The sequence below is a fragment of the Fukomys damarensis genome, unplaced genomic scaffold (assembly GCF_012274545.1).
Source record: "Fukomys damarensis isolate Sample0158 unplaced genomic scaffold, DMR_v1.0_HiC HiC_scaffold_32, whole genome shotgun sequence".
NCBI classification, from domain to species: domain Eukaryota; kingdom Metazoa; phylum Chordata; class Mammalia; order Rodentia; family Bathyergidae; genus Fukomys; species Fukomys damarensis.
The window spans coordinates 8,338,325-8,349,611 of record NW_022900944.1 but is presented as its reverse complement, the minus strand read 5'-3'; the positions used below and the strand labels follow the sequence as shown (position 1 = coordinate 8,349,611).

General features: G+C 37.0%; 1 protein-coding gene across 4 annotated transcripts in view; it reads left to right on the top strand.

Moving 5' to 3' along the window:
- Positions 1–11,287, top strand: part of Fam13a (family with sequence similarity 13 member A) — a 312,174-nt gene that overhangs the window by 37,375 nt on the left and 263,512 nt on the right. For all 4 annotated transcript variants that reach the window (XM_010610492.3, XM_010610490.3, XM_010610489.3 and 1 more), the window contains exon 2: positions 4,046–4,235. In XM_010610492.3, coding sequence (XP_010608794.1) covers positions 4,046–4,235 — 190 coding nt within the window. The remainder of the gene's footprint in view (positions 1–4,045; positions 4,236–11,287) is intronic.

Below are 11,287 nucleotides of genomic sequence, written 5' to 3'. Positions count from 1 at the left end.
AAAAAAAAAAAAAAAAAAAAAAAAGAAAATGGAAAAAAAATGGGGGGTGGATTTAGCTCAGTGGTTCTTCCCCCTGCCTTGAAAGTGCAAGGTCCTGAGTTTGATCCCCAAGACCCCCCCCCAAAAAAAAATAAATAAAAATTGGAGATCACTAAAATATCTCCCTCATGTTTTTTAAAATTAGATACTAGGATTTAATGAATGAAGCTGTATGGAATGTTTGGAGCCATGGTATTTGCTCTGATTATTAGTGTTTCAAGATATTTTTATCAGTTAGTGTTGTGTGTAGCTATAAAACAGAAATGGGTTTGGCTAAATTAGGTAGGTAGAGTAGCCCACCGAGTAGAAGGAATGGTGAAGAATGGCCAGGTCCGCGTCAAGGATGAGATGTCAAGAGCTATTAATCCTCTGTTGTTGTCTGTCTTGTTACTGGTGGCTCACACTCCAGTGGCCTGCATGAGAAAAGTCTGACTCCCCTGGTGGGGACATGGAGGCAAGTCCTTGCTAGAGGCTGTGTGGTCATTTTGAGGGGTCATTTCACAGTGAGGGTGCTACTCTCAGGGTTTGTTATTAGAACAGAACTGGAGGCTGGGTGGCCCCAACCAACACATATTTACCAGGGTCCTACAGTGCATTTTATTAGCCATCTTAACTATACTTTCAACAACAAAAAAGCATAAATAAATAAGCATAAAAATAAAATAAGCATAAATGACAAAATAAAAGCATGAATAATTAAACATATATTAAAAAGCACAAATAAGTCACCAGCACATAAAATTCAAGAGCTTTGGGCTCTCGGCCCAGCCACTTTCTCACTTGAGTTCATCACGGCATTTGGGGTCCTGGTTCTTTATTCCTAAGGTGACAGTGTAGACACTAAATGACCTCTGAAGACTGTGCTAACAGCAGAATCCTTAGGTTTTCTGATGGTCTTTTGTATGTGGGAACCTATATCTCTTCCATATGCATGCACACATACTCGTACTCAATCCTGTCTTCAAACTCAAATGATATATGGGAATTTATAGATAAAGTTTAAACTTTAAGGTGGACTCAGAATTCTCATTTAGTAATTGTTATTTTAGTTTCTATTAAGGCAAGATAAGTGAGATATACATTTGAAGGAAACTTGAAACACCTTCAGTATTCAGATTTACAAGACAGTAATGATGTAACCGTTGTTTTAGAGTAAAAAATAATTTTTACATGGATTGATTATAGGTTTTTCTTTTCTATAGTAATTTTTATTTTTTATGACTAAAGAACCATTGAATGTTATTTTTTGCTTACTGGAAAGGATATTCATTCCAAGCTGTTTTATATTCTTTAGTAATTTATATATGTATACACTCCTACAAACAGTCATTATTAGTTTCCAGCTAAGCTAGATGAATAAAATGTTTTAGATGTACTTATGTTAACTGAAGGATTATATTGGATAGCTCTGCAAATACAGCTATCATATTATATTGTGGCTGTTTTAAAAACAGTATTTCCTGTCTTAAAAGTATTAACCTGAATTGATTACCAAGTAAAAACAATAGTTAAATCTTCTTTGTTGTTCTAAAATTATAACTTATGTTTCATTGTTTTTAAAATAGAATTTGTTTTTCTTTAAGGAATTAGCCTTGGATTACAAATTAAAAGCACTAACCATAATCTTCCTTTATTACTGTGATTATGTGTAAATAATTTATAGTATGACTGTTTTGAATAAACAAATGTTAATTTGCAGTTAAGTCAAAATAGGAAGACACAACGTACTGTCTGCAGCTCTGACCCAGGGGCAGAAAGAACATTAATTCAAGGTTTTAAATCCAAATAGAGATAGAATTTCAATAAAAACCTTGAAAATTCTAAGAAAATTTAAGAAATTTCAAAAGTTAAAATTATTTTATCTTTATTTAAGGGTGACAATTTGAGATTTTAGAACAGTAGAGATGTACAGAGGAGAAAAATTAGGTCATCAGACTACCACTAACCAAATGTGTCTGAGACATGTTACCATTTTAGAAAGCAACCTTACTTTTGCTTCCCTGCCCTCCCCTCCTCTTTCCCCTCCCCTCCTCCTTCCTTCCCTACGGGCATGGTTAAGTCACTCTGCATCACATTAAGAAGAAATGAAAGTAGCAATTCCCAGGAAAAGGAAGAGGAGGAGGATTTGAACAGCTGATATTCATTGAGAGTGCCAGGCCCTGTTCTCAGTCATCTCTGTGTATGAACAGGTTTCCACCTGTATGTTCCTGTGATATAGGAACTCTTAGTATTCCTGCTTTATAGATAAGAAACTGAAATACACAAAGGTTCAATGACTTGGGGAAGGTTACAGTTAACCAGAGTCAGAATGGAAGTCATCCCTGTCTGGTTTTGCAATCCATACTCCAAATCACTGTGCTGAATTTGCGTAATTTAACCTCAGTGTCCATCTGCTGTTTTCTTTCTCCTTTGTGCAGTGCTAAGTCTTGAACTAAGGGTCCTGTGTGTGCCAGACAAGTACTCCACCTCTGAGCTAGCTCCTCAGCCCTGTCAGCTGTTTCCAATGCTGCAGTTTTGTCTGTTTTCAAAGACAACTGTTTATTCAATTGTAGGAGATTGGGATGTTTAGAAACCCGCAAGACAAACGTGATTAGTTACAAACTTGGCTAAGTTAGTAAGATTACAGTTTCCCTGGTAAAAGATCATGGTTCTTACCCATGCAGCTATCCACCATAGCTAACACTGGGACGATGATATTAAATCTCGATTGCAAATTTACACTTACTGAATTTTCACTAGGGAGCCTGGTTTTCAAAGTTACTTATTTTTGTTATAAAAGTGACTTAAAGATGCAAATATGATAATGAGTTGGCTTGAATCTGCAGATTATAAAATTCAAAACAAATTAAAATGACAAAGATCCTACTGAAAATAAAGATTGTAGAATTAAATTTTACATCACTGTCTTGTGTCACCTATAGTATTTATCATTTTGTTACTACAATTATATGCAAAGTACGCTATCGTGTTAATATAAATATAAGTTAAAGAAAGGAACAAGATGAAACTGTCTTGTACTAGCCTTTAACCAAATGACTTACCTCTCTGTTCTTTGTTTTTTCAATTCTAGAATAGAGGTAATGTTTCTATTCTGAGGCTATTATTATGACTAAATGATAATCACTTCATAATATTAATGGTTAGTTGCTATAGTCATTCTCAAAAGGTGACTCTTTTCTCAATTTTACTGCCTCTGTTTCCAGATAAAATTGTATTTTGTCATTTTTCTCTTCAGTGTTTAAATTTACATAAATATATATAACATCTACATAAGGTACATGATTTTAAAAGTTCCTCTGCCTTGAGATATAAATTTTTATTAAAAGGAAGAAATAATTTTGTATGGATATTTTTGTTGTGGTGGTAATAACTTGAAGCAATTAAACATAATTTACATTTTATTAATATATATAAAGTTTTGTCAAAATTTTAAAATTATGACCTGCAAAAATATTGTCAGAGACATAGCATTTTGTACTTCAATGAGACTAATTAATTTTATATATTAAAAGTATGTAATCATAATTATAGATATAAATAAATCAGATAAATAAAATGTTCATTGCACACGTATTCTTCTGAACGCTACCTTAAAATAGCATCTAGATAAAATTTCATCTTTAGAAACGTCTCATTGTTTCAGGATCTGCAAAGGGTGTCAGCATTCTAAGAGTTTTATTTTCCTGTTAACCAAGTACTTCTGAGTCACACCTCCGATTGCTATAGTAATGTCTCTTGGAGACTGCTGTGTATTGCTCCCTCTCTTAGCTACACTTAAGTTGTGGCCTTAGGTGTCTCATTTTGGGGGATTTCTAACAATTAGATCAGTGTGCACCTGTGAGAAATTTTAAAGATTTTGATTTGAGTTGGCATAAAATTAAGGGAAGATTGCTACCGCTCATCTCCAGACTTTTGCATTTTAACTCAGGTGTTTGTTTCTTCTGTAGCCATGCACCCTCCTGTGGTCAACCTGACTAACTGCTTTTTTTTCTTCTGTCCTTTCAAGCAAAGTAAAGCAGCAGTTCGGCTGAGAGAAGATATGAAAAAGATAGTGGCAGTGCCACTGAGCGAACAGCAGGATCCTGCCTACAAAAAGTTATTTGGAGTCAGCCTGCCAGAGCTTCAGCAGCAGGGACTCACTAGGGACGGGGTGCCCATGGTGGTGAGGGGCATCGTGGAGCACTTGGTACAGCACGGTGAGTCCCAGCTCCTTGGGGGAAGGCAGCCTGATTCTCTGTGAACTACTTCATAATCTGACTGGGATTGTCTCTAGAGCACTCAAATTAGGACAGCAGGCTGTTGTGTAGCATGCTTGTCCCTTGAAAAAGGACCTTACTGGGCTAGGGATGTAGGTTGGTGGAAGAGCACTTACCTACAGGGTACAAAGCTCTGGGTTCCATCACTAGTGTGGGTGGATGGATGGACATATAGAGGCATTACTGCTTAACACCATTTTGACAATATTGATTCAGTGCTTCTTTAATTATTGAAGTTTTTAGTTTGGAAGCTTTCAAATTTTAACTGTTAAAAACCGCTTAAAATCCACAGTTGTGATACTGCTAGTGGATTCTGTCAATCAACTAAATTCCAAATGATAATAGCTTTTAATGTAATCCAACACATTCAAGTGCTTTTCTCAGCTGAGGTAAATCATGAACTTACTAGATGCCTTAACTGTCTTTATACTCTCAATAGAGATACAGAAAATGGATGAGCACTACTGGGGAGCCATTTATTTTGGGAGCAATAAAATTAAACATGAAAAATGTTTGAAGAATAATGTAGTACATTGCACAATAAAAAGATAAATTATATTCCTCTTAGATAATTAATGGTCCTAAGGACAGAACCCAGGGCCTTGAGCTTGCTAAACAAGGGCACTACCACTTTTCTGCACCCCTACCCCATCTCTTGGTATTGACAGGTATGGTAGCCACAGATTTGTTTTTTTTTCTTGGTACTGGAGATCAAACTCGGGTCCTTGCACTTGCGAAGCAGGCACCGGAACCACTGCTAAATCCCCAGCTCTGCCACAAGTTTTTGATGCTTCTATTTACAGTAAGACTTGAATCTGGACACTTTGAGAGAAAGCTTCCATATCCCCTATAGCTATACTTTTGAAACAAGGGCAGTGTGATGGGAGAGCATAAGAACATCAAAAAACTTTTCAAAGATTTGGGAAAGAAATACTCTTGAGGGAAAAGGTTGGAATTTTTATCATTTCTATACTAAAGTAAGCACAAACATTGTGAAGTAAAATATACAATTTATAGAAATTATTTTACTTTACAAGGGGAAAAAATGAGAACCAAGACCACCTGTCATGTAAAGGTACAAGATCCCAATAATGACTGTAACTGTCCTGTATACCTAAAATGTACCAATAAACTCAATAAAAGAAAAAATTAAAAAATGAAATTATTTTACTTTAAAATACTGGAGATTGAACCCAGGGCTTATAGAGTTACAACTCCACCATTTTTATTTTAATACAGGGTCTTGCTAAACCACTGGGAGGCTCAGGCTGGGCTGGAACTTGTGATCCTCCTGCCTCAGCTTCCCCAGGGTGCTGGGATCACAGGTGTGCTGCACTACACCTGGCTTACAATTTGTAGGGATATTTTAAATACACAAAACTAGGATTCAAAATGTTCTCTCCTTTGTTAGTTTACTTCAAGCTCCATATCTTCTTAGGACTGAAGTTCATTCCCCTTGCCCATAAGAAGCTTTTGTTGAAAGTCAGTGAGAAGCACTGAGTGTGCATTCCTCTGTGAGACTACGTACTAGCTTTTGGCAGGAACCATGTGGAAATGGATGGTCGTTCCTCACAAGGTTGTGTTTTCCCATGAATTAAATAACTGTTGTCAAGTATGTGCATGACAAAATGATACTTTGTTCTTAAAATTGAAGACCCAGGCTTGTGTTCTGACCCCATGGAAGTTATTCCTTATTTTTGAAGAAAGATAAGCCACAGAATGGTCAGTTTTAGAAGATGATTCCAAATTTGTTCAGATAATTTAAACAGTTAAGCATTGAAGTGCTACAGCATGAGGGAGGTTGGACCCAGATGTGCAAAACTTTGAAGACAGGTGATTCAGATATAGATGAATCTCTTAGTAACTCATTTAATATGTTACATATGGTTATTCAGTTAGTCATTGGAATGCCCAAGTGTGACCATCTAAAATAATTCAGTAATTCTTTTTCCCCTAGATCAGATCCAGGGCTTTAATGCACTCCTGCCTAGGAAGGTGCTTTACTACTGAGTTACATCCCAGCCCTAAAATAATTTTTTCATTTGGGCACCATCAGTGTCCTTTCCCCCAATATTGATTGAATGTATCATGTATAATTATTTTACATTTTTGATTTTTAAAATTATCTACACAGTCCTCCATGTCTGAAGTTGCTGCATCCAAATATTTAACCAACTTTGAATGAAAAAGATTTTCAAATTCTCTCTGTACTGATCATGTACATTTTTCTTGTTATTCTTTACACAATACAATATAACAGCTACATAGCACTTATATTGGATTATAAATTAGGTAGAGATAATTGAAAGTATACAGGAGGATATGTATATATAACATCATTTTATATAAGTGACTCGAGCACCTGTGCTTTTATTATCCATAGGGGTCCTAGAGCTAGTACCTCATGAGTGCCAAGAGATGAATATATATATTTATATGTGAATGGTCAATAAACTCACATAGTTCAAACTTTAGGAGAACATACTGTGAAAAGTCTCCTTCCAAACCCTGTCTCCTGACCCTCATGATGTTACTGTTTAGTTTCTGTTACCTTTTTAAGATATCTTTAAGAAGGAATTTTATACATGTATTTGTGTGTGTGTATATGCATGCATTTCATCTTTTAACACAAAGCTAGCACACCACTTATACCCTAAAAGTCACAGCAATTTATTTTGAAGATTGTCCCAAATTATATAAAAGCTATACTCATTTTTATATTTTTCTTTCTGGTACCAGGGATTTAACTCAGGACCTTGTGTTTTTGAGGCAGGTGAAGCACCACTGACCTAAATCCCCACCCCCACCCCCTTTTCTTCTTCTTTCTTTCTTCTTTTTTTCCCTTGCACACTATTCCAGTATATGATGTACCATTTTTTCAGCAGTCACTTACCAGTGGCATTGAATGGTCATTAGTCTTTTTGCTGTTTATAAGCCATGACTCCATGATTAACCTTGAACATGTGTCATTTAAAGCACATGTAAGTACTGTTTATCTGTAGACTTCCTAAAAGTGGGATCACAGGATGTGTGCATTTGTAATCAACTCCAGGAATTAAATGCACTTACATTCATGTCATCAGTATAAGTAAACTAGGGCAAAATTTGAATTAGGAATTGGTTTTGTGTTATTCATCATTAGCGTAACCTTAGTTACAGTTTAACAGAGTGTGGTTAAGTAATATAAGACTAAACATTTTTTTAAAAATAGAATTACTAATGGTATCTTTTCAAAATACGAATGTGTTGGCAACATCTCAGAGTCGTACTGAGTCAGAATCATTATGGGCAAGCTGGGTTAAGGGCTGCCACCCAAAATTAGAATTGTTAATTATTAATTACTACAAAGGCAGTCGGAATCCCCATCTTGAATTTTAAACTGTCACATGAATAAACCAAAGCACCTGTGTAGGTTGGAAGAGTACAGTGAAGTTTTAGAGCAGATAGTCCAGTTTATTTCAGTTAATTATTTTGTACTTTGTTTTCAAGTTGGCAATATTTATTGTGTACCTGCCATATACTAGGTACCACTCAGGTGTGGACACAGAGGAGTGACTGACTGGTCATGTAATTTAATTCCAGGTAGCTCTTTTGGTCAGATTTTATTGTTTCATGTATATGATGATATGAAGGGCAATTCTTATTATAAAGGAATTCTAGGACAAAAATGGTATATCAACATCTATTTTAAGGCCTTTCAACAGACTTTGAACTTTTTCCTTTAAAATATACACGTGCTATAACTTGCGAGACGTACTATATAACTTTTAGTTTTGGTGATACTTGGTGCTGCATCTAGGGCCTTCGGTGTGTTTCACTGGCTACATCCCCAGCCTCTTATTTGAAACTTGGGTAACAGCTAATCTTCTTGGAAGTTTTAGTGGGTACCTACTCTTTAGCATGAAGATGCAGACCTAGGGGCTATGTCCTTTTAAAAAGTGCAGAATTCTGCAGTCACCACCAGATGTCAGAATGTGCTTGCATATTGCTAGCCTACTTCTTGGGCCAATGTGTGCCATTAAGCAAATTCTGAATTCTGGCATATTTCTATTGGTATAGGGATAGCATTATCAATATTTCAGTTGTACAAAAAATTAGCTGGCAGTGGTTTAGATGTATACATAGGTAAATGCTCTTTCATTTCTAAACCTCTATTAAGTTGCTGTTTTATCAAAATTAACCCATATCTTTTGAAATCTAACATAAGAGGATTTCTGAAATGTACGGGACTAGGACTGGGTACGGTAGCCCATACTTGTAATCCCAGTTACATGGGAAGCTAAAAATAGGAGGATTACAATTTTCAGGTCAGCCTGGGTAACTTAGTGATGTCCTGTCTCAGCTTTTTAAAAAAATGGAGCTAGGAATGTAGCTCAGTGTGAGACCCTCTGGTTGGTTACCAGTACTGTCAAACAAATAAACAAATGAATAAAGTCTTGTAAATGTCATGAATATTATATGTATTACACAGCCTCAGAAGAACTTCCAGGACCAGGAACTGAACTCAAGACCTTGTCCTTGCCAGGCAGCCACAGCACTACTGAGCTATAGTCCTAGTCCATCAAAAGAACTTTTAAAAATTGTATTGATTTTATTTTTCCAAAGTCTGATAGGTTGGTGTGGGATGGGGGTTGAAAATTACTAAGTATCATGAGAGTTTTTCTGGGTGAGAGATGTTCCTGAGGAAAGAGAACGATATACATAAATGCAGCAAAAAGTGGTTAAAAAGCATTAGCTTTAGGGACTTCCGTTTGGACCTTATCTCTCTACCAGAACAGTACAGTGGCATCACAGGCCTTGAATACCACAGACAGTCCTTGGAGCTAGGTAATCATTTTGGAAAGGCTGAAAGTATTGTTATTTGAAGGAAAGTTTTGTTTTTTTTTTTTAATATAAGACTCATCAAAAGAGAAAGTCAAGGTCAAAGCTAGAAAAATGTAAAGTCTGATCCAAAGGGTATTTTCTGGGCAAAAGAGAAAAGGCACGATTAGGGTTATGAGCTGCGTAAATGCAAAAGCAGTAGCCAGTATTCTAGATTTTCAGGATTTGGTCTTTACCTAGGAATGTTCCTCTGTTGTATGTTAACTGTTTAATATGTTTCTAAAGGGAAAGGGAAATGGAGACCTTGGACGCTTTGAATCACTAAGCTGAAATCTTTCACTTGCACCTGATATTCTGCCGGGCTTAAGAGAAAAGCATAGCATACAAGTTACCCACTGCTGCATAACACATTATCTCGAAACATGGATTAAAGCAATCATATATATTTTCTCAGAGTTTCTGAGTTAAGAATACACAGAGCTTACTCTGTCCTCTCTCTTAGGGTCCCTTCCAAGCCTGCGATGACAGCATCAGCCAAGGTTACGGTCACTTCAGTTATCACAGGGGTTTCCCTTCAGCTCTTGCGCATGGCTGCCAGGGGGAATACAGCTATTTGTGGGCTGTTAACCCGAGGGGTCTCAGGTGCTGGCTGTTGGCCAGAGACTACCCTTATTCCTTGCCTGTGGCTCCTTCCATAGGATAGCTAATAAAATAAATAGCAGCTGCTTCCTCAGAGTGAGCAAGTCAGAGACTGGGGGTGAGAAGGAGAACAGGCAGGGAAGATTGCCGTGGTCTTCTGTGACTGACCCCAGGCGTCACGTCACATTACTGTGTGGTGGGGTTAGAAGCCAGACAAAAGGTCCAGCTCCCACTCAGGTGAGAGTTAGATGAGGGCATGCAACCAAGAGGTGTAGGGGTCATGGGGACTGTCAGGGAGCTACCTACCACATACATGACTGATGATTCTTCTGATTAGTAGGGCCTCAACCATACTGGTTGGTTTTTTTGTTTTGTTTTTTGGTACCGGGGATCGAACTCAGGTCCTTGCCCTTGCGAGGCAGACAGCGGAACCACTGAGCTAAATTGCTAAATCCCTGACGTTTTTGTTGTTTTTTTTTTTGGTACTGGGAACCAAACTCAGGACCTTGCACTTATGAGTTAGGCATGGTACCACTGAGCTAAATCCCCAGCCCTGTTAAATATTTTTAACATACTTAGTTTCCAAGTTTTTGTCAAAATTGAAGCTAAAATTTATGTCAACTTTTGACACTGATGTTCTTCACACCCAAGGTATAGACAGATATAAGTGTGTGTGTGTGTGTGTGTGTGTGTGTGTGTATGTGTGTGTGTGTGTGTATGCGCAACATATAAACTGCAAATCCCACAGGGTTTTCTCACAACCTTTTTTTTTTTTAGTACTCAGCATAGTACTGGAAGCTCATTAATTATTTGTTGGATTAAAGGACTTATAAAGTAGCCAAATTATTTTAAAAATTAGCCCTCCTTTGCTTTAAAAGGAACAGTAGTATTAGCAGGTAAGAGAAAAAAGCAAAAGCTGATATAAACAATCTCCTACTCTACAGAATTATAGTAGGCCTCAGTGCTTATGTCTTTTCTAACATGTACCATTAGACCTCAGAGGAAAAGCACAGAGTTATGAACTTGGTCTGTTCCTCCTCATTACCATAGCTTCTTAACCCCTTTCTCTGACGCACTTGCTTACACTGAGCAGAAATCAGTATTTTCTGCCTCGTTCATCTTTTACAGTGTTCCCCTGCTACCCCGGGTTCCTACTTTTCAAACCTTAATGTTACCTTTCAACTCTTTGCCTATTACTCTATTTTGTACTGAGTGAATCATCTTTGTGCTCCTTCCCTTCCTGTTTCTACCATAATCTCAGTTTTACTGCCTAGTAGCAGAAAGCAGCAGTCCCTCCAAGGCACGCTCTCTGTCCTGTCATTCTCTGCTTACAGCTTGCTGAATCTTCCTTAAAGCCTGATTTTAGTGAGTCTTTCCCCCTACTTAAAACTCCAATAATAAAGTCTCACTCTATAACTGGACCCTCAGGCTCTATCCTGTTTTGATTACCTCATCTTTCTTTGGTGTAAGTACTCCACATTTTACCTTCCTTCCTTTTCACCTTATTATATCTTTTTTTTTTTTTTTTTTTT